We start from the raw sequence: 24,709 nt of genomic DNA on the forward strand, positions 1-24,709 counted from the left end.
GTTGGTTGGTGGTCACAGTCGCTGTGCTGGTAGAGTGGAGGTTTTTCATAGAGGTCAGTGGGGAACTGTGTGTGACGATAGCTGGGATATGCCTGATGCTGCAGTGGTGTGTAGAGAGCTGGACTGTGGAGAACCTGTAGATGCTCTGGGTGATGCTCATTTTGGACCAGGTTCAGGACGAATCTAGATGAGTTTTCTTATATGTAGGGGATCAGAATCCACACTAAAGAACTGTGGGTCAGGAGGATGGGATAGACACAACTGTGATCATAGTAAAGATGCTGGAGTCATCTGCTCAGGTAAAGTACTGTACATACTCTAAGTAAAATCTGTGTAAGACTTTTGCGCTTACATATTGGTTTCTAATACTTACATAAGTTGTAAGTTATCACTATTTTAAGTATCTGTAGATGAATGTTTCTTTGTTGTTGTTTATTTGGTTTATTTGTGTTGTTTTATTTTGAAGTCAGGCTGGTTGAAGGTTCTCGCTGCTCTGGGAGGTTAGAGATACTTCATGATCAGACGTGGATGTCAGTGTGTGACGCTGCCTTTGACCAGCAGGATGCAGAGGTTGTGTGTAGAGAGCTGGACTGTGGAGCTCCTGTACAGGTGCTGGGAACAGCTGCTTTTGATAAAGGAGACACTCAAGACTAATTATTTCATCTGTGGATGTCTGATCTAATTTGAGCTGGAGTTCTGTGCTGATTCTGTGCTGATTCTGTGAGTTCTGTGCTGATTCTGTGCAGATTTTTCTCGTTTGGCTCTGTTCGAAGGCGGTCGCATTTTTCTTCCCTCCCTCCCTCCTGAACTTCCCTGCTTGCTCTCTTGTATTGTCCTGTCCTTCTTAAGAGACTCTCGCTGCACTATTTACAAAACCGTAATTATGGATCTGATCAACTGGTCTCTTAACGCAATTGACACCATCTTCTCGACTAGGAAAGCGGGATCTGGAGAACCGGAATGTCCCGCTGGGACGTTTGCTGCTGGCTACACGATGGACGCATGGGAGAGATGGCGGGTCGTGTGTCTGGCGGCTCTCTCCGTGGAGGACATTGAAGACATCTTCTTATTCGGAACAATGATAACTGGGTTTCTGCTATTTGGATTAGGCGTTGCCCTAAATTATCAGAAAATTAAGGAGACGGGACTGGCTATCCAAAACCTCTCAAGGCTGCCCGTCATGATGGAGGCTGTAGGCAGAGATGGATTCGATCACGGCTAAGCTCTCGGCTTTGGAAAGAAAAATTGATGGACAAGCAGATCAGAATGGACAATGAGAATAGCTGTGAAACTGGAAGACAGCTGTTCGCCCTAAAACAAAACAATCTTATCTCTTTCCGGCTTCCCACAACAGAACGGCTTGGCAAGGCCGCTCTGGTATCAACTCTCCGGTGAATACTGCAGGGAGACGCTCTTTCTTCCATTCCCTCCCCCCATCAAACACCTTGTTATTGTCGGGCGCTTGTGCTCTGTCCAAGGTCGTTTCCATGGCAATTGCTATGTCGCATCACAACCTGCGAACTGAGTCGACTGGTTTGGAGTGTTGGCGAAACGGATTTCAAGGCATACGAACTCACACGAACTTACACATACACACACTCATACACCTCCCTACCCCCATCCCACGCCTTTGTCGCTTCATCCTGTCAGTGATAACGGGTCCGTGTGTTTGCGCTGTGATGGCTGCTGGCCGGATGGCTGTTTCATCTGAATTAGGATTACTATGCAAGTTATGTTCCTGTGTTGACTGTGCTTTATGCTGAGGTTTTTGTCTGTTCTCACACTGCACTCTCGTCCAGGAGCGTAGTGTGAGGACAATTTTTTTCTCCTCTCTTTCCTCATGTTATGCTGTATTTCTTCTTCTTTATTGCATTTCGTTGCCTTGTACCTACATGTGCAATGACAATAAATTGAATCCAATCCAATCCAATTCACGGCTTATGGACAGATGTTGATGGAACTGTTTAAAACTTGAACTAGTCTGGAGGATGAGAGTGAAGAATCTTATGCGCAGCCTCTGTGAAGTAAATACTCCTAAAAGTGTAAGATCAGTAAAGTGCACAAACACAGAAGAGATGGATTGTATTTTTGAGAGCACTGACCAGGATGAATTTCAGTGATTATTTTTCCCCATCCTGTCTTACAAATGCAAAAGGCTAAAAATGTCATCTGTAACTTGTACCAATTAGTTTTTTTCTTTAATGACTTAAAAAAAAGAGATTTTCCTTATGCTGATATATAAAATGTCTCTCGTAATTTATTGTTGATAAATCAATGGTTTATCACCTGGTTGTTGATGAAGCACTGTTGCTTTGTTTGATTTTAGGCTTTTTACTGAAACATTTTACTAAAATATAAATGTATATTCAACCAGAAAAACATTCAGAATTGTTATTATCAGAAAGAACCAAACAATTTCTGTTCCAGTAAGCATCCAACAGGCGCTCTTCTGTCGTAACATAAGGACAAGACCCTTATGAGCAAAAAGTTTTTTGCTTTCATCCAGGGGCATCACTAGTGGAGTAAAAAGGGTGACAGAGTGCATAGGACTATGCGCACCCAACTGAACGTGAGGGGCCCCATAGCAAATTCAGTGCAGAGGGCCCAGAATTCCTAGTGATGCCACTGCTTCAGTCTATTGGAAGACTAAGGCCCTGTCCCAAATGGAACACTTCATGTGCATTCGGCGGCCATTGTAAGTCCGTAAGACCGCAAGTGCACATGAAGTGTTTCGTTTGGGACAGGGCCTGTTTTTAGACCAAATAGCGTTTTGCTTCCATCTTGTGGTTGAATAACGCATTGCCACATTCAACACACAAGCTGCTATAGTGAAAGAAAGCATTTTATTTACAATTAGACATTGATTTGTGTGATATTTACCATTTTTTCTAACAATAATCTTTAAAATTTAATAAACAATTTATATACTACTGCTAATTGAATGGGTAACAGGGTTGCACATTTATCCTAAATTTGGGAGTTTGGAAATTATATTTTGTAATTATTTATAAAGATATGTATTCCTATAAATTATTATTTTTTAAATATATATAATTTTTTGGTTAACAGGTTTTAAATGGTTGAGCATAATGATCGAAGTCTATAAACTGTGTTTGTGTGTGTGTGTGTGTGTGTGTGTATGTGTGTGTGTGTGTGTGTTTGTGTACGTGTGTCTGTGTGTGTGTGTGTGCATCCTCACTGAAGTGTCTTTATATGATGGAGGAGTCATTTTGAGAGCTGATGTTCTATTGATACAGTAGACTATATATGGTGAAATTTCACATTAGTCACAAGTTTATTTTTACTTAAAATTTTAAGATAAACATTTAAACAACTAATTAAAAAAAGCCATTTTACAATATTATTCATTTTACAGAGTTGAGTTTATTATGTATTAATGTCATGCTAACATAGGCACTAATCGACGTTTACACTAATAGACATTTTTAGGACATATGCCATTAATTATCAGTGCTTTTATCTCATCTCTGCAGGTGTTTGGCTTTGATGCTGTAAATAAACTGGAGAGCTTCCTGTCTCCTGTAAGTCTTTTATATATATATATATATATATATATATATATATATATATATATATATATATATATATATATATATATATATATATATATATATATATATATATATATATATCTGTGCGTGTACTTCCCCACAGTGAGGTTCCTTGATGTATGGGGAGGAGGAGTTCATCAGCATTGACAGTTTTGATATATATGGAGAAAGTCAGAAAAGCGTCCTCTGATTTGTCACTGAAGTTGTTTGATGATTTCCTCTGTTGTGTCTAATAAGGTAATAGCGAGTGTGATTGGAGGGTGTTGGACCTCTTTTTCTGTCATTAAGGGGGCTGAGAGGATGCCTGTACGTCTGTATCATCAGTGCGGAGAAGCTTGTACTGGGTGTTGAGTTAATCATGCTAACGATGATGGGAAGATACCTGACACACATTTTACTTTCTGCAGTTTTAATACTCATCACAGCTGGTAAGTACATAAGGAATGAAACAGATGAAGTTATTTTGAGATGTTATTTCAGAGTCAAGCTTATAATTTTAAGCAATTACTGTGGTGTCTCAGATAATAATAATAATGATTAATCATGTTTATTTTTTATTTACAGAATACCAGAGGCATGCACTATTTTATTTTATTTTATTATTTATTTATTTCCCTATCTTGATTTGTGCTTAATTGAGATAAAAGCTTATACTGTAGATAAAGAGATAAAAGCTTCTAGATACACTGCATGATACAGAGAAAAAAGAAAGAAATATTAAATGTAAAAGTGTAGGTGTTCCATTTGTCTAGTTGCCCCACTTTGTCACCATATGCATTAATTTTTCTCTTCCTTCTCTTCCTCTCCCATCCTCATTCTAATCCCGTCATCTTTCTGTCATAGATTCAGCTCAATATATAGATTGTGTGAATGTGAGGTTAGTCGGTGGTCACAGTCGCTGTGCTGGTAGAGTGGAGGTCCTTCATAGAGGTCAGTGGGGAACAGTGTGTGATGATGACTGGGATATGCCTGATTCTTCAGTGGTGTGTAGAGAGCTGAACTGTGGAGAACCTGTAGATGCTCTGGGTGATGCTCATTTTGGACCGGGATCAGGACCAATCTGGATGAGTTTTGTCATGTGTACTGGATCAGAATCCACACTAAAGAACTGTGGGTCAGGAGGATGGGATAGATTCAACTGTGATCATAATAAAGATGCTGGGGTCATCTGCTCAGGTAAAGTACTATACGTACTCTAAGTGTTATCTGTGTAAAACTTTTGCACTTACATACTGGTTTATAATTTTTTTATTTTATTTTCAAATTATTTTACATTTATCAGTTATCGCTATCTTGAGTATCTGTAAATGAAGATGTGTTTGTTTACTGTTGTTTATTTTGTACATTTGTATTGTTTTATTTAGAAGTCAGGCTGGTTGGAGGTTCTCGCTGCTCTGGGAGGTTAGAGATACTTCATGATCAGACGTGGATGTCAGTGTGTGACGCTGCCTTTGACCAGCAGGATGCAGAGGTTGTGTGTAGAGAGCTGGACTGTGGGGCTCCTGTACAGGTGCTGGGAACAGCTGCTTTTGACAAAGGAGACGCTCAGATGTGGACACAAGAGATTCAGTGCAGAGGAAATGAATCTCAGATTCACTTCTGTCCAACATCACCATCACATCAAAACAACTGTTCTCATGAGTTCAACATTGGTTTACTGTGTACTGGTAGGAGTTCAAAATGCAACAAAGCAGTTTTATTTCATTTCTATTTCATGTAAATTTCCACTTACCTTTTCTATTTCCTTTCTGTGTTTCTTACATTCCTAGGCATAATAAATGTGAGACTGGTAAATGGTACTAGTCGCTGTGCTGGTACAGTGGAGCTTCTTCATAGAGGTCAGTGGGGAACAGTGTGTGGTGCTGGTTGGGATTTGGCTGATGCTGCAGTGGTGTGTAGAGAGCTGGACTGTGGAGAACCTGTAGATGCTCTGGATGATGCTCACTTTGGATCAGGATCAAGACCAGTCTTAATGAAAATTGCTATTTGTATTGGATCAGAGTCTACACTTAAGAAATGTGGATATGTACATTTGCCTGACAAATGTCTTGATAAGAGTGCTCAAGTCATATGTTCAGGTACATTAAAAGTGTTGTATTATTATAGAAAACAGATGTGCCAAAAGCACCCATTCCATGACTGTTTTCACTTTCTTGTTTGGTAAAATAATTGACATAAAAAAAACCCTGATTGAAATCTATGGAAAACCCAATGGCCCTGTGGACCTCAATGGCATACACAAGCAGTAGCCATAGCAATTCTGCAAGACCCCAAATTAACCTCAGGACAGGGCCTTGGAGGTGGAGACGTGTCCTCTTATGTACCTTTAAAATAAGGCATGATTTTGTTGATATGTGTTTACTTATTTAGAAGTCAGGCTGGTTGGAGGTTCTCGCTGCTCTGGGAGGTTAGAGATACTTCATGATCAGACGTGGATGTCAGTGTGTGATGCTGCCTTTGACCAGCAGGATGCAGAGGTTGTGTGTAGAGAGCTGGACTGTGGGGCTCCTGTACAGGTGCTGGGAGCTGCTGCTTTTGGCAAAGGAGACACTCAGATGTGGACACAAGAGATTCAGTGCAGAGGAAATGAGTCTCAGATTCACCTCTGCCCAACATCACTATCACATGAAAACAACTGTTCACATGAATACAGTGTTGGACTGGTGTGTGCAGGTCTGTGGGTTTTCTTTTAATAAACTGAAATTAGTTGAATTGAGTGTCCCTTGAATTAATAAATATTACTTCCATAGTTTTATATCTTAGTGTGTTACTTTTTTCCTTCCTTCTGTCTGTATCTTTTTTCTATCTCTCTACATTTATTATATAGACGATATGAGAGTGAGGTTGGTTGGTGGTCACAGTCGCTGTGCTGGTAGAGTGGAGGTTCTTCATAGAGGTCAGTGGGGAACAGTGTGTGGTATTGACTTTGATATGGCTGATGCTGCAGTGGTGTGCAGAGAGCTGGACTGTGGAGAACCTGTAGATGTTCTGGTTGATGCTCATTTTGAATCAGGATCAGGAGCAATCTGGCCAGATCGCAAGTTATGTACTGGATCAGAGTCTACACTTAAGAATTGTGGATCAGTACAATGGGGTTCATATCTCTGTGATCATACTAAAGATGCAGGAGTCATCTGTTCAGGTAAGCTGCTCCAAAGCCCACTCTGTTTTATGTTACTCATGATCCACCTGCCTGAAAGGGGTAGTTAAACAAAAATGAGAATACTTTATTTACCCTCATGCCAAACCAAACCAGAATGACTTTCTTCTGTGGAGCACAAGGTATGGAGGGTATTTTTTTTTGTCACTTTGGTGCTTTTACAGCCCCATTCTTAATTCACTTAAATTATATTGAAAAGACTGGCCAGGATATTCAGAAATATTCTCTTTTTTGTGTTCCATGAAAAGAAAGGAATTCATAAGGATTTCGATTAAGATGAGGATGAATTTCCCCACAATCAAAACACATGCAGGATAGGCAAATTTCTTATCTCTTGCTACTTCAGGTGCCAGACTTATTGGAAACACAAGTTGCTCTGGGAGGTTAGAGATACTTCATGATCAGACGTGGATGTCAGTGTGTGACGCTGCCTTTGACCAGCAGGATGCAGAGGTTGTGTGTAGAGAGCTGGACTGTGGGGCTCCTGTACAGGTGCTGGGATCAGCTGCTTTTGACAAAGAAGACACTCAGATGTGGACACAAGAGATTCAGTGCAGAGGAAATGAGTCTCAGATTCACCTCTGTCCAACATCACTTTATAAAAACCATTGTTCAGATGATCATTTCCAGGGGTTGTTCTGTGCTGGTAAGAAATAAAGTAAAATGAGAGTAATATCTTTTTAATATTCTACATTTTACTCCTAGTTTCTCTCTGTATTCTTTTGTTACTTAGAGAGAAAGAATGTGAGGTTGCTTGGTGGTAACAGTCGCTGTGCTGGTAGAGTGGAGGTTTTTCATAGAGGTCAGTGGGGAACAGTGTGTGGTGATTTCTGGGATATGTCTGAAGCCAGAGTGGTGTGTAGAGAGCTGGACTGTGGAGAATCTGTCGATGCTCTGACAGATGATAACTTTGGGCAAGGATCAGGACCGATCTGGATGAGTGCTGTATTATGTATTGGATCAGAGTCTACACTGAAGAACTGTAGGTCATCAGGATGGAGCATAAATAGATGTACTCCCAATTCAAATGCGGGGGTCATCTGTTCAGGTAAATAATGGTGTACTTCTAAGCGTTAAAGGGTTAGTTCACACAAAAATTAAAATTCTGTAATTAATTACCCACCCTCATGCCGTTCCAAACTCGTAAGATTTTCGTTCATCTTCGGAACACAAATTAAGATATTTTTGATTCATCCCATGAGCTCTCTGACCCTCCCATAGACAGCAAGTGTCCTTACATGATCAAGGTCCAGAAACGTAGCAAGGACATCGGTAAAAAAATCCATGTGACATCAGGGGGTTCAACCGTAATTTTACGAAGCTATGAGAATACTTTTTGTGCGCAAAAGAAAAAAAAATAACGACTTTATTCAACAATTTGTCTCTTCCGCGTCAACCTGGTGCCATTTTGGAGAGTATCCACTGAATGTAAACAGCATATCCTGTCAGCGGCGCCACGCTTTGAACCCCTGATGTCACATGGATTATTTTACCAATCTCCTTGCTACGTTTCTGGACCTTGATCATGTAAGGACACTTGCTGTCTGTGGGAGGGTCAGAGACCTCTCAGATTCCATCAACAATATCTTAATTTGTGTTCCGAAGATGAACAGAGGTCTTACGGGTTTGGAACTACATGAGGGTGAGAAATTAATGACAGAATTTTCATTTTTGGGTGAACTATCCCTTTAAGTATTTTTTCCCTACTTCTTGGCCATGGATTCATGTTTATGCAAAGAATTATTGTGTTTTATGAGGAAAACATTTTGTATACTAACATAGCTGTATTGTTACATGTTTTATCTGCATTACGTCTGTATTATATGTGTTTTCTATACTGTGCACTGTGGCTCATGCAATATAAACAGGTCATAAGCCTTCCAGACTTGCTGCTGGATTTCACCTGTGCTCTGGGAGGCTAGAGATACTTCATGATCAGACGTGGATGTCAGTGTGTGATGCTGCCTTTGACCAGCAGGATGCAGAGGTTGTGTGTAGAGAGCTGGACTGTGGGGCTCCTGTACAGGTGCTGGGATCAGCTGCTTTTGGCAAAGGAGACACTCAAATGTGGACACAAGAGATTCAGTGTAGAGGAAATGAATCTCAGATTTCATTCTGTTCAATATCATCATCACACAAACACAACTGCAGCAGTGACAATAATGTGGTCTTGAAATGTTCTGGTAAAGAATCAATATTCAGTGTCTCTTCCTTTATTTGTATTGGAAGATTTACTATAATCAATCTTAAAGTAATAGTTCACCCAAAAAGGGAAATTATGTGATTGTTTACTCACCCTGAAGTTGTTGCAAACCTGTATGTTGGTAACCAAACTGGTGATGGTAGCTCTTGACTTCCATTGTAATGAAAAAAGTACTATGGAGGTCAATGGCTAACATCAACTCTTCAGTTACCAACATTCTTCAAAATACTTTATTCTGTGTTTAACAGAAGAAAGAAACTCATACAAGTTTGGAAGAAGTGGAGGGAGAGTAAATGATGACAGAACTCTAATATTTGGGTATCCTATAACTTTAAATATATTTTATTATAATTATATAAGTTATTCCCTAAGTTGTTTTTTTTGCATTGTTACTGAAAAGTAAATAATTATTTGACGATGTCACACACATAAAGAAAAAGATTTTCTCAATCAACATATGTTATATGATTTTTTCATAATGAGAATTTTTTTTTGTCCAGGTTACACAGATCTCAGACTGGTAAATGGTTTAGACTCTTGTTCTGGAAGAGTGGAGCTTCAGTTCCTCAATGAGTGGGGCACAGTGTGTGATGCATGCTGGGATATGAGAGCTGCCAGTGTCCTCTGTAGACAGCTAAATTGTGGGATTGCTGTGTCTGTTGTGGGATCAGACTGGTTTGGAGAGGGAAGTGGTGAAATCTGGGCTGATGTGTTTGATTGTGATGGGAATGAAACAAAACTCTCAGAATGTTCCATCTCTTCATGGAGTCGAGCTGAATGTTCTCATAGACGAGATGTTGGAGTCATCTGCTCTAGTGAGTCCATTAACTGTGCGATTTACTGATACTTACTGATGATGATTTATTTATGCTGCTGAGAGACTCAATAATAAAAATGCAATATTCATCTCACTACATGTATTTCAAACATTAATTTCAGTCTAAAATATTAATGCTCTCGTCTCATTATTCATTTCTGAATGTAAATCGTATTCTCAGACTTGCAAAATTTTTGTAAAACAGTTCTTCTCTACAGGTTCCTCTCTGTCTCTTCATGATGGTCTGGTGCAGTTGTCTGGAGAGAGACAGTGTGAGGGGGAGCTGGAAGTTTTCATCCATCAGGTCTGGAGGAGAGTTCTGCTGGACTCCTGGAGTCTCACTGAATCCTCTGTGGTCTGCAGACAGCTGGGCTGTGGCTCTGTGCTGAACTTCTACGGCTCCTCTTCATCCAGTCCTGAACACAGTCATGAGTGTGTGACGGGCTTCCAGTGCTCTGGGAGTGAAGCTCATCTGGGGAACTGCAGCTCTCCACAAACTCTCAACTGCAGCTCCACACAACAGCTGTCAATCACCTGCCTTGGTGAGAAAAACAACATCTGAGCAGATTCTTCAGTTGTTCATGATCAATAATATGTTTTTCTTTCTCTGAATATCAGGTCGCGGGTCCATCAGGCTGCTGGGTTCTGGGGGAGACTGTGCAGGGAGGCTGGAGGTTTTTCACAGCGGCTCATGGGGGACAGTGTGTGATGACTCCTGGGATATTAAAGATGCCCATGTGGTGTGCAGACAGCTGCAGTGTGGAGTGGCCCTCAGTAACCAGCAGGTACCAGCCTGGTTTGGTCCTGGTTCTGGACCCATATGGCTGGATGAGGTGGAGTGTGAGGGGAATGAGACGTCCCTGTGGAGCTGCTCTTCTCCAGGCTGGGGAAAACATGACTGTAATCACAAGGAGGATGTAGGAGTTGTGTGCTCAGGTAAACAGTTGTGGGGACAAAAAGTGTATTTAAAGTAGTGCGCACATATCTCAACAAACTATTACAGGTGGTTGAAAAAAAAGAATAAAAAAAAAAACTGTGGGTCAAAACATTGTATTGTGAAAGCTGAGTATATGCTCCTGTTTACATCTAGAGTTTAAAGAGATCAGGTTAACTGAGGGCTGTGAAGGGAATGTGGAGGTTTTCTACAATGGATCCTGGGGAAATGTGTGCTGGAACCAGATGGACAGAGACACAGCGAGTCTGATCTGTCAAGAGCTGAACTGTGGAAGATCTGGTGCTTTTTCCAATTCTATAGCAAGAGTGAAATCAGCTCGTAACTGGCTGGATGAAGTGAAATGTCGACCACATGATTCAAGTCTGTGGCACTGTCCATCTTTACCCTGGGGACAGAATGACTGCAATTGGGATGAAGTGGCCACAATCACCTGTTCAGGTATTATAATCTAATCTAATCTAATAATCTAATATAATATAATATAATATAATATAAACTTCCATTAATTACAGAACAGAAAAGTGAGTCCCCTCAAAGCTATTTGACTTGGTCCACATTTCCCCACCAGAGACAGTGTTCAGGTAAGTTCATTTGATGGCATAGAATATCTTAACACTCATACTGTATGTCAGGGGTGGTCAATGTCGATCCTGGAGAGCCATAGTCCTTCAGAGTTTTGCTCCAACCTTGACAAAAACTCACCTGCCTGTAGCTTTCTAGTAGACCTTGATTAGTAGGTTCAGGTGTGTTTGATTAGGGTTGAAGCTGAACTTTGTAGTACTGTGGCTCTCCAGCACTGACATTGGTCCATACCTCCTGTATGTAATGTATCAATGTAATTGTGTTCTGGGAGCATTTGATCTCATGCACCGCACACTGGTGCTGCTGTTCTAACAATACTATGCTGCTGATAATGTGTTGACTTGTCTATATAATTTAGAACGTCTAGCTCTCAGACTGAGTGGAGGTAAGGGCCGGTGCTCTGGGAGGCTGGAGGTGTATCATAACGCTGTGTGGGGCTCAGTCTGTGATGATCAGTGGGACATCAGCGATGCTCAGGTGGTCTGCAGGCAGCTGGGTTGTGGAGCAGCACTGAGGGCTGATGGGAATTCAGTCTTTGGTGCTGGTGAAGGTGTTGTGTGGCTGAACAGAGTCGAGTGCAGAGGGAATGAGATTCACCTGTGGGACTGTCCTCTCTCCCTGAAAAACCACACTGACTGCTCCCACAAAGAGCACGCTGGACTCACCTGTGCAGGTCACAACAAACACTTCAAAATATTTGCTAATTTTAGTGCAATAATATTTGTTTATTTATATCAAAAATTTGCATGAGTGTTAATGTTTGTCTCTTTTCTCAGATTTCCCAGATGTGTTAGTGTCCACTACTCCTGCAACAACAACATCAGCTTCTCCTCCAGTTCGCTCAACATCAGTCTCTCCTCCACAAACTCCTCCAGCAGCGTCTCTCTCCGTCCCCCCAGTGCTTGTGATTGTACTGGGAGTTGTGCTCTTACTGCTCTTAGTGCCACTGCTTATACTGATTCAGCAGAACAGAGTGATGAGGAGAGGTAGGAGAGATCCAGACACTGTCATATTGTGTCTTATTCAGTGTGTGATCAGTCATGTGTTGTGAACTGACAGCAGGTTTGTCTGTCTACACTCACAGCTCTCTCTAAGAGGAGACACAGGACGACGACTGAGGCCGTTTATGAGGAGATTCAGCGCAGACACAATCACTTCACTCAGAGGGGTGAGTAACTGTCATAGTTTCTGATTTGTGGAGTTTAACAGGGTCATCAATTTATTTAGAGGGGTGTGTGGAGTAAATCACACTGATTCATTTGTGGATACATTTTTTTGTGCGCTATTTGAAATTGTAATTTAAAAGTGGGGATTTTAGCTGATTTTTGATTGTGAACATGCATCTGATGGTTCTAATCTCCATAACAGGAAGTGTCCTTTCTGCAGAACAGCATTCTGGATATGAAGAGGCTGATGAGCTTCTTTCAGGTTAGAGGACTGAAATATTATGTTACTTGCTATATACAGAAATGTACGGAGCCCTTTAAGGGACATGGTGGTGGGAAAAATTCAGGGTGAGTGAAAAAAATTTGGGGTGGGAGGAAAAAGTATTTTTTGCGTTCTCTCAAAGATATTTGCGTTCCCTTTTGCGTTTTCTATGGGGGAGAAAACGTTTATCGTGCAGTTCAGCTCATATTTTGGGCTTGCATGTACACAGTACATATTTTTAATACATATATAATGGGCTATAGCATATTTGATCTTTTTTTTATCATCTTCATTAGGCCGCGTTAAGCGTTTTATGAACCACTGCAAGCTGTTCCGTTCTGGGCTCATCTGCTTTTCTGTGTGGAATATAAACTGTAATCAGATTTGGTATTTTATAAAAAAATCACCGTATTTGTTCATATAGCCTAAGCGTTTTCTATGGGGGAGAAAAAGCTTAACGTGCAGGGAGTTGCATTCATATTCTGGGTTATTCTGCTTTATTAATAGTAATATTATTAATAATGTTATTAATATTAGCCTAATATTTTTTTTAGTATTTATTATTATCGAATTTGGTCCTCCAATGTCACTGTTTTAAAACATTAAGCCACATTAAGAGTTTTAGAAAGTCCCAAAACCGTGCCTTGAACTAAGCACTGAAGTATTTCTTTATTTGAGTCCAAGTTAAAAATAAAACTCTATGAATCACTCCATTGTGAACATACGGAGCTGTATGGATCACTGCAAGCTGTAAACAGGAACTGGTTTTGCGAGAGAATGCAAATATATTTCCAAGAGAAATCAAAAGTTTTGTGAGAGAATGCAAAAGTTTCTCGAGGGACTGCAAAACATTTGAAAAATATTTTTTCTTCCCACCACCATGTCCCTTCAAGGGCTCTGTAGTAATGAATGTCAAATATAAAATATTAAATTAACTAAAAACATTAACTTGGCAAGTTGTCTTAGCAGAGTTGTATACACCATTCAGAAAGGATTTATTGTATGTTTTGTTCATCTATGTTGTTTTAAGCAAGTTCTCCACTAGGAGTCACACCTGACTACTATAATGACGCCACCACCACTAACAGCCCAACAGGTCAGTGACTTCAACTGATTTGACTGAATTAAATGACATACTGGGCCTCTATTTATACTGTCTTTTCTATTAACTCATTTAGAAGAGCAACAAGTCACACCTGAGAATTATGATGATATAATCACTGTTGGACTTAAACATTATCATAGTACAGGTTAATATTATTTTTATAATTATTTCTACAAGTTTTAACACTTGATTTATATGCATTTTAATTAGGCATATGCATCTAGTTTTGTACACTTAATGACTGCATTGCATTTTTCATTGTTTTGTTGTAGATGACTTACCAGTAAACTATGATGATGTTGTTATTGTACCACAGTTCTGCAATGATAATAATGCAGGTAGGGGGTGTCAAATTTCACCCTTGTACATACAAACATAGTTGCATTTTTTTCTTTAGTTTTTCTTCAAATTATAGTTGCATATATGTAATCTTGTGTAATTAATAATAGACATTTATATTATCAGAGGGTGTTCAGGAGGAGTATGATGATCTGAAGAATGTCGAGGTATATGTGAGTGACATGTTTGGTACGTTATTGGCACTTTTTTTTTTTTTACCTTAAACTGAATTTTTGAGTTTTAATAATTGCTTTGTGTTTTAATTTTTTTGTGGTCACAATACCTCATTTAATGTCACTGCTAATATTGATGTGTTGATTTTAATACTATTTTATAAGCATATATTGATGCGTTAATATGCTTTTGTTTTCTAATAACAGACTATGATGATGTGGAGGAGGTGCCAAGAAAACATGAAGGGACTGAATAACTGAAAGCACACCCACTGCCTCAAATCCTTTTAAAGTGTTTGTGCTCTTATATACTGTGTGTTCGCTACAATCCAATTGTTTGTTACATTTTGTATATGTACTTAAATCAATGACCTTTAGCCAGAAACAATATTTAGAAAAAATATATCACATTGATTTTGTAATCCAATTGTTCTGTCATGTATACTTAGAACAAAAAAACAACAACAAAAAAAAAAAATTCCTAACACTTGATCAATTTATATGTAATTGTCTTATGATTTCTGTTTTTTTACCATTTACCAAAACTTATTTGTTGTTGTCATTAAATACTTCTCAATATAGTATAATAATAATAATGTAATTATGAATTAGTTGATCACATATTTGATGTTGCTGCTGCTGCTGTCAAAAACTTATGATTATTAGTAATCGTCTTCATTAAAATAATAATGTACATACAGTGGGGGGAAAATTATTTGATCCCCTGCTGATTTGTACGTTTGCCCACTGAAAAATAAATTATCAGTCTATAATTTTAATGGTAGGTTTATTTGTACAGTGAGAGACAGAATAACAACAACAACAACAACAAAAAAATCCAGAAAAACGCATTTCATAAAAGTTATAAATTGATATGCATTGTAATATGTGAAATAAGTATTTGACCCCTTCGCAAAACATGACTTAGTACTTGGTGGCAAAACCCTTGTTGGCAATCACAAGGTCAGAAGTTTCTTGTAGTTGGCCACCAGGTTTGCACACATCTCAGAAGGGCTTTTGTCCCACTCCTCTTTGTATAACCCCTCCCAAGTCATTAAGGTTTTGAGGCTGACGTTTGGCAACTCGAACCTTCAACTCCCTCCACAGATTTTCTATGGGATTAAGGTCTGGAGACTGGCTAGGCCACTCCAGGACCTTAATGTGCTTCTTCTTGAGCCACTCCTTTGTTGCCTTGGCCGTGTGTTTGAGTCATTGTCATGTCGGAATACCCATCCACGACCTATTTTTAATGCCCTGGCCCTGATGGTTTATGGCCCGTCCCGTCCATCGTCCCTTTGATGCAGTGCAGTTGTCCGGTCCCCTTAGCAGAAAATCTACAATAATAAACAAAACCAATTAACATTTAAAATTTTAATTTAAATCAGAACATTATTATTTTATAGTTTATAAGATACCAAAGATGAGACAAATATAATTAACAGGTTTATCTCATCTTCATTGTTGTTCTTCACATCATCATACTCCTCCTGATCTCCCTCTGATACACATGTGAAATAAAACCTCACATTGTAATGTGGAACACAGCTTGACACATCAGATTATGATGATGTGGGGGAGGAGTCATAAATAAGTAGGGGTCATGACCTTCTAACATCTTGAGTACTGCACACTGCAGTAATAAATGCTCATTGGCTGCCCATGATATTTTTGCTGCCATCTAATGCGTGAGTAAGGGATTACTACATCAACGCACAAGCCCTTACAGTAGGTTTTTTTTTTTTTTTTTTTAAACACAGTTTAAAACTGATTTGACAGATTTTTGTGGACAATTAAAATGTTGGACAATTAAAATAATTCATCAATGAAATATTATCATTAAAATTAAATAAAATTATGATGTGTGGATTGCCGTTGGAAAGACCCAAGAAAGTCAAGACATTCTGAGGGGCAACTGGCCAAAATACTTGTATTTCTGTAATAAATACATTTAAATCGCTGGAAGCTGTTTGCCCAAATTTTAATTTTATAAAGTTTGAATGATCACGTTTGCTTCATTCCTTGTTTTAAATTTAAGTTTAAAGTGAGCATTTATCAGTCTCTATATCTCAGCAGGTGTTGATGCTGTAAATATCCTGGAGTGCTTCCTGTTACTATTTTTTGTTTTGTGTGTGTGTGTGTGTGTGTGTGTGCGTGTGCACGTGTGCGTGTGTGCATGTTTATGTGGTTTATGAGGACGCAAATTTGTATAATGACATGGGTATGACAGAGGTATTACAATATGAAGGTGGTTTATGAGGACACTGCCTATGTCCCCGTAATTCAAAAGGCTTAAAAAACATACTAAATGGTGTTTTTCTGAAAATCTAAAAATGCACAAAGTCTCCTGTGAGGGCTAAGTTTAGGTGTAGGGTTGGTGTAGTGCAGTGACTGTATGATTTTGAGATCCACCTTTTCACACTGAGGACAATTGAGGGACTTTTTTTTTCAATTGAAAAACTTTTTGAATTTGAAGATCAAGGTAAATTACTAAATTGTACTTAATTTGTCTTCCAGGAAACATGCAAGTAGCTTCTGTTGCTTCCGAAGGGCAGAACTAAATGGAAAAAAAATTATATTTCTACAAAATAAGAAAAATTTGGACATCTTCATTCTGTTCAAAAGTTTTTTTAGCGGATCAAACACTGTACATATGCTAATATGATGTTTCAAACACACTTGGTTCAGAAGTTTCCGATCGATAAATCCAGCACCCGCAGGTCTCGTGGATTTAACAGACACGCGCACGCCGTGGCGTGTTGGAGTTCGTATGACCGCAAGTGTTTCATTTGGGACAGGGCCTAACTTTAGACTAAATAGCGTTTTGCTTCTATCTTGTGGTTGAATAGCGCATTGCCACATTCAACACACAAGCTGCTATAGTGAATGCAAGCGGGTTATTTACAATTAGACATTGATTTGTGTGATGTTTGCCATTTTGCTAACAATTACCTTTCAAATTTAAAAGAATTTATATACTTGAATGGGTTGCAAATTGATCCTAAATTTGGGAGTTTGGAAATTATATTTTGTAATTATTTATAAAGATATGCATTCCTATAAATTATTATTTTTTAAATATATATAATTTTTTGGTTAACAGGTTTTAAATGGTTGAGCATAATGATCGAAGTCTATAAACTGAGAAAATGGAATGAGATACTTGTTTACCAGTCATGGTGTATAAATGATGTTATTTGCTTGGTGTAACAATTTTTAAAGAATTTTTCTTTATTTCTTGTAAGAAGAAAATCAAATGATGAGTTTGAAGTGAGCAGTTATCAGTCTCTGCATCTCAGCAGGTGTTGATGCTGTAATTATCCTGGAGTGCTTCCTCTCTCTGAAAGCTTTCAAGTCTCCTGTATCATGTGTGACTATTTTATGCCCCTGGTGTGTTTGTTTGTGTGTGTGTGAGTGAGTGTCTTCCTGTATGCATTTGAACTGGTAAATGTGCTTATAATCAGTTATAGGTATTATGAGACGGAGTAAAAGAGAGTGTGCTCAAGTTAGGGGAGAATATGTGAGATTAATAAATTGCTGTTATCAATCACATTGCCATAAATAAAGCGGCAGTTGTGAGTTATAAAGTCACGTTGTGAGAAATTTGCAGTTGAAGTTGGGTCAAAATAGAGGGACACCATTGCAAGACGTAAAGTCACAATTGTCAGCCATAAAGTTCCAGATCCAGTCTTATTGCTCTAATAAAAGTTACTATATAATAATGACATTTAAACATGAAATATAATGATATATATTTGCTTATATTTGTGCTATATTTGCATATTGTACAATTATTGTGTATTCACAGATTAAATCAGATCTATTTTAATATTAAATTTGAATTTAAAATGCCTAGAGAAAAAAAACTGTTTACCGTTTGTGACTTAAATGCATCATCTGCATCTTAAATGCTGTGTAGGAGGCATCCTGTTCATTAGTGCTGTCATTCTTTTGATATGCAGTATATGGTGAAAATAATAAATGCTTCTTCTGATTTGTCAGTGAAGTTGTTTGATGATTTCCTCTGTTCTGTCTAATAAGGTAACAGTGTGTGTGATTGGAGGCTGTGAGTTGCTCTCTCTCTTTCTCTCTCTCTCTCACTCACTCACTCACTTATTTTAGGGGCACTGAGGGGCCCTAAGTGAGTGTCTCTTGAAGAGGAACAGAAGCTGAGCACAAAGTATTTTGTTTGTTTAAAAAAACAGAAAGAAAATAAACAAAATTAGTGTTAGGTGGATTACATTTAACAGTGTGTATGCGTATAGTGCAATGGAGCTACAGAAATGCCTGTTCATTTATTTGTCCTCCTTGCTGACCCTCAACGCAGCTGGTAAGTGTCTGTAGTTCAGTGAAACTACCATTTCAGAGACTCGTTAAAATATTTTCATATTGATTTTGAATGAAATGCCATGATTTATATAATACAAAGTCCAAAAGTTTTAAAATCTGGGATTTTTTTTTTTGCCTGGAAATACACAAATTATTACAAAATTATTAACTTACAAACAAACAAAAAAATGTAAATTGGTTGCTACCAAATTAAAATATTTCCTGTTTTTCTCGGATTTGCAGAAAATGTGAGGTTGGTTGGTGGTCACAGTCGCTGTGCTGGTAGAGTGGAGGTTCATCATAGAGGTCAGTGGGGAACCGTGTGTGACAATTGGTGGGATTTGATAGATGCTGCAGTGGTGTGTAGAGAGCTGGACTGTGGGAATATCGTGGATGCACCTGGTAATGCTTACTTTGGACTCGGTTCAGGGCCAATCTGGATGGCTAATGTAGTATGTACAGGATCAGAGTTGACACTGAAGCACTGTGAAATGGCAGGATGGGGCAAACAAAGCTGTATTCATGCTAAAGATGCTGGAGTCATTTGTGCAGGCAAGTTCCTTTATAAAATGTATCATTTATATAAGAACAAATGTAAAAAATGAATGATTTAGAACTGTAATTCTTTTTAAATGTTTTTGAAATAGTCTCCTGCTCACCAAGGCTGCATTTATCTGATGAATTAGAATTTTCAGCATCATTAACATTATAAAGTCTTTACTGTCTCTTTTGATGAATTTAATGCATCCTTGCTGAATAAAATGATTAATCTTTCATTCTTAAAAACAAACAAACAAACAAAAATCTTACTGACCCTAAACTTTTGAAGATACTAAATAATGTTACAAAATCTTTACATTTCAGAGACAGGTAAATAGTTCTGTTTTGGACTTAAATGCTGTTTTCTCTTCATCAAAGAAACCTGAAAAAGCAGGTTTTCAGCATTGATGGTAATGAGAAATATTTATTAAGTGATGTTTTATTAACAAATTTCGGGAGGAGCACGCGCGGATAATTAACACGGCCAATTCACCATCAGCAATCACTCAGTCTATCCCATCAGCCGAGAGAGAACTTCTATAAATAGACCAAGCCATCTTACCTTCATTCTCTCTACAGTTTTCAGCATCCCACCTCCACCCCAACTCCTCACCATCAGCCCGCTCCTACCCCAGCGTGGGGAGGAGCTCGGGGGGGAGCGCTCTGGGTCCGGGCTAAATGCCGAGCTCGGACCCCTCTCCCCGGACAGGAGGAGTGCCCCGGGTTCGGGAGTAATTCACAGAGCTCGGAGCCCTCTCCCCGGACAGCACGCCAAATACGCATAAACCTTAAACTCTGTTCATTATACGCAAGGGCGAACTCGTGAAATAGCAAATCGGCATATTAATGATTTCTAAAGGATCATGTATCACTGAAGACTGGAGTAATGATGCTGAAAATTGCAGTAGCCCCTCGCTGCAGAACAAAGATCCAGGGGGTGGGGTTGGATCCACATCTAGGGGGTGGAGATGGGTGGGTTTAGGGATCAGGGGGTGGAGACGGGTAGGTTTAGGTATATGTAAGGTGGGAGGAGTTGGATCTAGATCCTACTACGCCCCCTGGATCTTGTGTTCTGCAGTGAGGACCATCTCGAAAATTCAGCTTTGCCATCACAGAAATAAAATATTTAAACTTTAAAATATTTTCACATAGAAAACAGTTATTTTATACTATAATAAAATTGATCAATTTCCCTTTTTTATACCGATTTATACATTTATGAACGCAGCCCTGGTCACAAATGCACGATATATATAAATATAAAATTTCATTCAAACTGAAAAAAAAAATTGCGGCCAAAATCTTTAACTTCGTTTTTGCTTGTTTTGCAACTGTTTTCTCCTCTTTCATTTGCTGAGCACATAATGTTAATTCTGGCACCAATCTCTCGTGGGGGCGGGGCTAGTAGCGGTGTGTTCTTATTGGCTACTGAGTTTTTGTTTGACAGCTTCTTGACCTGGAAATGAAGGCGTCAGTGTTGCGCCCCCAGTATGGATGTTAGCGGCTTCCTATTTCATTTTAGTGATATAAAATGATAAATAAAGATTTTTTTTACTATTATTTTATCAGTATTTATCTGCTGCTGCACTACATTGTTGAGATTATTTTTTAGGAATAGCACAGACGAATGATATCATCATCATTATCAGGATACTCTTGGTAAATTGTCTTGATTTAGCCCAATCATTACAGGACCTGGTTATCTACATACAGTTACAGTCTTCAGTTAGATCATGAAGATCTGAAGATGACATGCTCAGCTGGGATGTCCATGAGCAGTGGTTGTTTTGGCTGCGTGGTGTTATCAGTGTCCTTGTGGGATGTGTCAACCACATGATGACTTGAAAGCTGATATGAAGTGCTGTGGTCACTCATACTCTGTCAAGGTGTGTGTGTGCCATTCAGGCCGAGTGGATTGGCACACACTACTGAAGGATGACTGGGGGAGAAATAGATATTGGGTCTCATTCACTAATAATTGCGTACGTTTTTCGTATTTATATGCACATTTGAACTTCTCACGAAAACTTTCCGCCTAATTCACAACACGTGCGTACGCACATGAGCTTATTCTTAAACTCGTTCTTCTGTTAGTGAATCTGGAGTCTTCTAAATGAGCGCCCGTGTGCACGAGTTTAGTGATTAGCATAATACACGCCCAAACCAGCTCCATATAAGGGCTTTCCGCAAAGTGGCACTCGTCCAGAGAAAGACAATTATGGCACCGAAACAAAAGACAAAGAAAAAGAACTCTAACGATAATGAATGTGAGGTTTTGCTGTCGGAGGTGGAAGCCAGAAAAAATGTGCTATTTAAAAGCGACTGAACAGCCATTCGTCACTCAGCAAACATATCTGTGCGCTCTCTCAAGATGCGCTCTCTCCTTAGAGCACGTGCCGCAATGTCTTCAAGCAGTACCAAGTGTGCCATGCCTCCAAACACAAGGTGAGACATAATAATCACCATTTATATAAGGATAGATCAGGTGATTTGTTGTTTGGACCTCTAATTACTTTATTATCAATTTTAATGTCTAGTTACTTTTCACCCACCCTGTAAATAACATATCTAATTATATGTAGGGTTCTTTATACATGCTTATAAGGCCCCGGGCGTACATGATTATTGCGTACGTGTGGTATAAGTTTTTCTTGAATTTTTTCGTACATTTAGAATAAATTTTAGTACAAAAGGTTTTTGATGAATCATGATTTATTTGTGAAAACGTCTGTACACACATTTCACGCAAAATTTGTGCGTATGCATGTTAATGAATGAGACCCATTGTCCTTTAGCACTCTTGCACCAAGTTTGTTTGGGTGGAGGCTATCCAGTTTAAACAGTTGTCTGTGGCTCCAGAAAAGATTGAAGTCGTCGATGAAGTTGACTCCTTTTATACCGCAGGTTCTTTGTAGCCATGTATTCAGCTCAAGCAGCTATGAAAACTTGTTAGTTCCCCTTGCTGGGAGTGGTCCACTGATGAACGACTGAACTTCAAGTCTTTGAAGAGTTTCAAAGAGTTCACTGAAATCCTTCTTAAGGAGTTCTGACTGCTCTTTCCGAATATCATTCTTCCCCACATGGATGATGACTCGATTTACAGTCTTGTGCTTCATCAGAATGTTCCGAAGTTCCTTGTTCACATCAGAGAGGAAAGCAGCATGTAGTTGTAGTCCTGCTACTGATGTTTCTGATAATAGAGTCACCCACTATCAGAGTCCTGGTCTCGGCTGCGCTCTGAGATGAGTGCCGCTGTCTGCTCGACCTTGAGCGCCTGTTAGTAGCAATGTTAGCTACTGGCTGGTTCGATCCGTGTTTAGCTACATTTGCGGATTCCTCACCCGCATTCATTAATGCTTCAAATCTGTTCTCAAGATGTATAGGGGGTGGTAGAATACCAGTGTTTACAAGTCTTGTCATACCCGTATCTGGGGTAGAGGATGCTACGGCAGCAATACGAGATACTCATGACAATCTGATGTCTCGAGTGCCTTTGGGTCTCGCTCCCTGTTTGTGCCATCGATTAGTCTGTCGATCAGTTTCGGCTTGTTCCTCTACACTTAAACTGTTGAGATTCACTAGATTCACAGGACTCGCCGGCTGTATGCTGAGAGGGTCTGTGATGACCATCTGCTGTGTGTTCCGCCTGTTTTGGAAGTCCAGGAAGTAACTTTGTTTCAAGAACCGCAATCCTTTGTAGAAGTCTGTGGCAATTCATGCAGCAAGTAGATTTCACGAGAGGCATTTTCTCTCGTCTGTTTGAATGTAGACAGCTGTGTTTTTCCTTCTCCGGAATGTAAATTGCTGGCAGTGGGAGGCAACGAGTCCTCTTTTTCCAAAAAATTTGTTGTTTGAGCACTGTGCTGATCTGCTGAAGTTAAAATCTTAGAGAGATCTGAGAAAAGTACAAAAATAGGGAGCAAAGCATAGAGCAATAAGCAAGAGCGTCCGAACAGTAGCAAAGCCGGAAGTGTACTCGTACATGTACTTTCTCAATTTACAGGGAGCGGAGCAACTTTTCCATAAACAAACTTCTGATGCTGACCCAGAGGATGTAGTACCAGAGATCCATTTCCCCCATCAGACATGAATCTTATTTTGTTCAGACACATCACCTTTGAATGACTGGGATCTTGATCTTCAGACACCTGATATTATGCAAATATTTTAATTTCTTTGGAGCTCTAGATTAAAACAAACAGTTCACAAGAGGTTGCACTTTATTCTTATTAGTCTATGCTGATCTTGGATTAGCATACCAACGGCATATGATTGTTAAGGGGATAGTTCACCCAAAAATAAAAAAATTCTCTCATCTTTTACTCACCCTCATGCTGTCCCAAATGAATATAACTTTCTTTCTACTGAACAGGTAAACACAAATTTAGATTTTTAGGCAAATAATCCATCTCTGTGAGTCCTAAAGATGCTAAAGTCCTAAAGAAAAACAACACACCACGACCATGACAGTAATCCATCTGGCCTTAGTGGTTCAATCAGTACCTTTTGAAGTGAAACAACAGATAAGAAAAACATTAATTCAAACTTTTGACTATTAACAATCGCTTCCGTTCAACTGTCATACGTGCATGGTTTACAATTTACTTGTGTTATGTGGATTCTCAGAGATGGATTATTTTCTTAAAAATCTTTGTGCTTATGTCAATAAAAAGTCATATACATCTGGAATGACATGAAGGTGAGTAAATAAGAGAATTGTCATTTTTTGGGGGTGGACTATCCCTGTAAAGCACTCCATTTCATAACATACTCCTTCACTGTTTTGTAACTTCTACTGTAACAGGAAATGTTGAAAGGATCATTGAAGTGTTTAAAACATAGAATAAATTTTAAACATACAGTATCTAACAGAAGTGAGTACACCCCTCACATTTTTGTAAATATTTTATTATATCTTTTCATGTGACAACACTGAAGAAATTACACTTTGCTACAATGTAAAGTAGTGAGTGTACAGCTTGTATAACAGTGTACATTTGCTGTCCCCTCAAAATAACTCAACACACAGCCATTAATGTCTAAACCGCTGGCCACAAAAGTGGTCCAATAAGCCATTTTCTCTCCCCGGTGTCATGTGACTCGTTAGTGTTACAAGGTCTCAGGTATGAATGGGGAGCAGGTGTGTTAAATTTGGTGTTATCACTCACACTCTCTCATACTGGTCACTGGAAGTTCAACATGGCACCTCATGGCAAAGAACTCTCTGAGGATCTGAAAAAAAGAATTGTTGCTCTACATAAAGATGGCTTAGGCTATATGGCTTAGGCTATAAGAAGATTGCCAAGACCCTGAAACTGAACTGCAACACGGTGGCCAAGACCATACAGCGGTTTAACAGGACAGGTTCCACTCAGAACAGGCCTCACCATGGTTGACCAAAGAAGTTGAGTGCACGTGCTCAGCGTCATATCCAGAGGTTGTGTTTGGGAAATAGACGTATGAGTGCTGCCAGCATTGCTGGAGAGGTTGAAGGGGTGGGGGGTCAGCC

General features: G+C 39.2%; 2 protein-coding genes across 2 annotated transcripts in view; both read left to right on the plus strand.

The window, feature by feature from the left end:
• The window catches only part of LOC306859031 (scavenger receptor cysteine-rich type 1 protein M130-like), a gene marked incomplete at both ends in the record, with an annotated part of 44,425 nt that overhangs the window by 16,835 nt on the left and 2,881 nt on the right, over positions 1–24,709 (plus strand). The window contains 6 exons of the mRNA XM_079399840.1: positions 12,374–12,457; positions 12,658–12,717; positions 13,748–13,813; positions 14,095–14,160; positions 14,288–14,350; positions 18,904–19,062. Of these exons, the coding sequence (XP_079255966.1) occupies positions 12,374–12,457; positions 12,658–12,717; positions 13,748–13,813; positions 14,095–14,160; positions 14,288–14,350; positions 18,904–19,062 (498 nt within the window). The remainder of the gene's footprint in view (positions 1–12,373; positions 12,458–12,657; positions 12,718–13,747; positions 13,814–14,094; positions 14,161–14,287; positions 14,351–18,903; positions 19,063–24,709) is intronic.
• Positions 89–12,279, plus strand: LOC306858493 (scavenger receptor cysteine-rich type 1 protein M130-like; the record flags this gene model as incomplete). Its single annotated transcript, XM_079399059.1, has 9 exons — positions 89–170; positions 4,416–4,748; positions 8,601–8,915; positions 9,436–9,750; positions 9,971–10,294; positions 10,371–10,688; positions 10,843–11,145; positions 11,648–11,888; positions 12,066–12,279. The coding sequence occupies 9 exons, from the start codon at positions 89–91 to the stop codon at positions 12,277–12,279; spliced, it is 2,445 nt and encodes an 814-aa protein (XP_079255185.1).

Source organism: Barbus barbus (genome assembly GCF_936440315.1).
Source record: "Barbus barbus genome assembly, chromosome: 39".
NCBI lineage: Eukaryota > Metazoa > Chordata > Actinopteri > Cypriniformes > Cyprinidae > Barbus > Barbus barbus.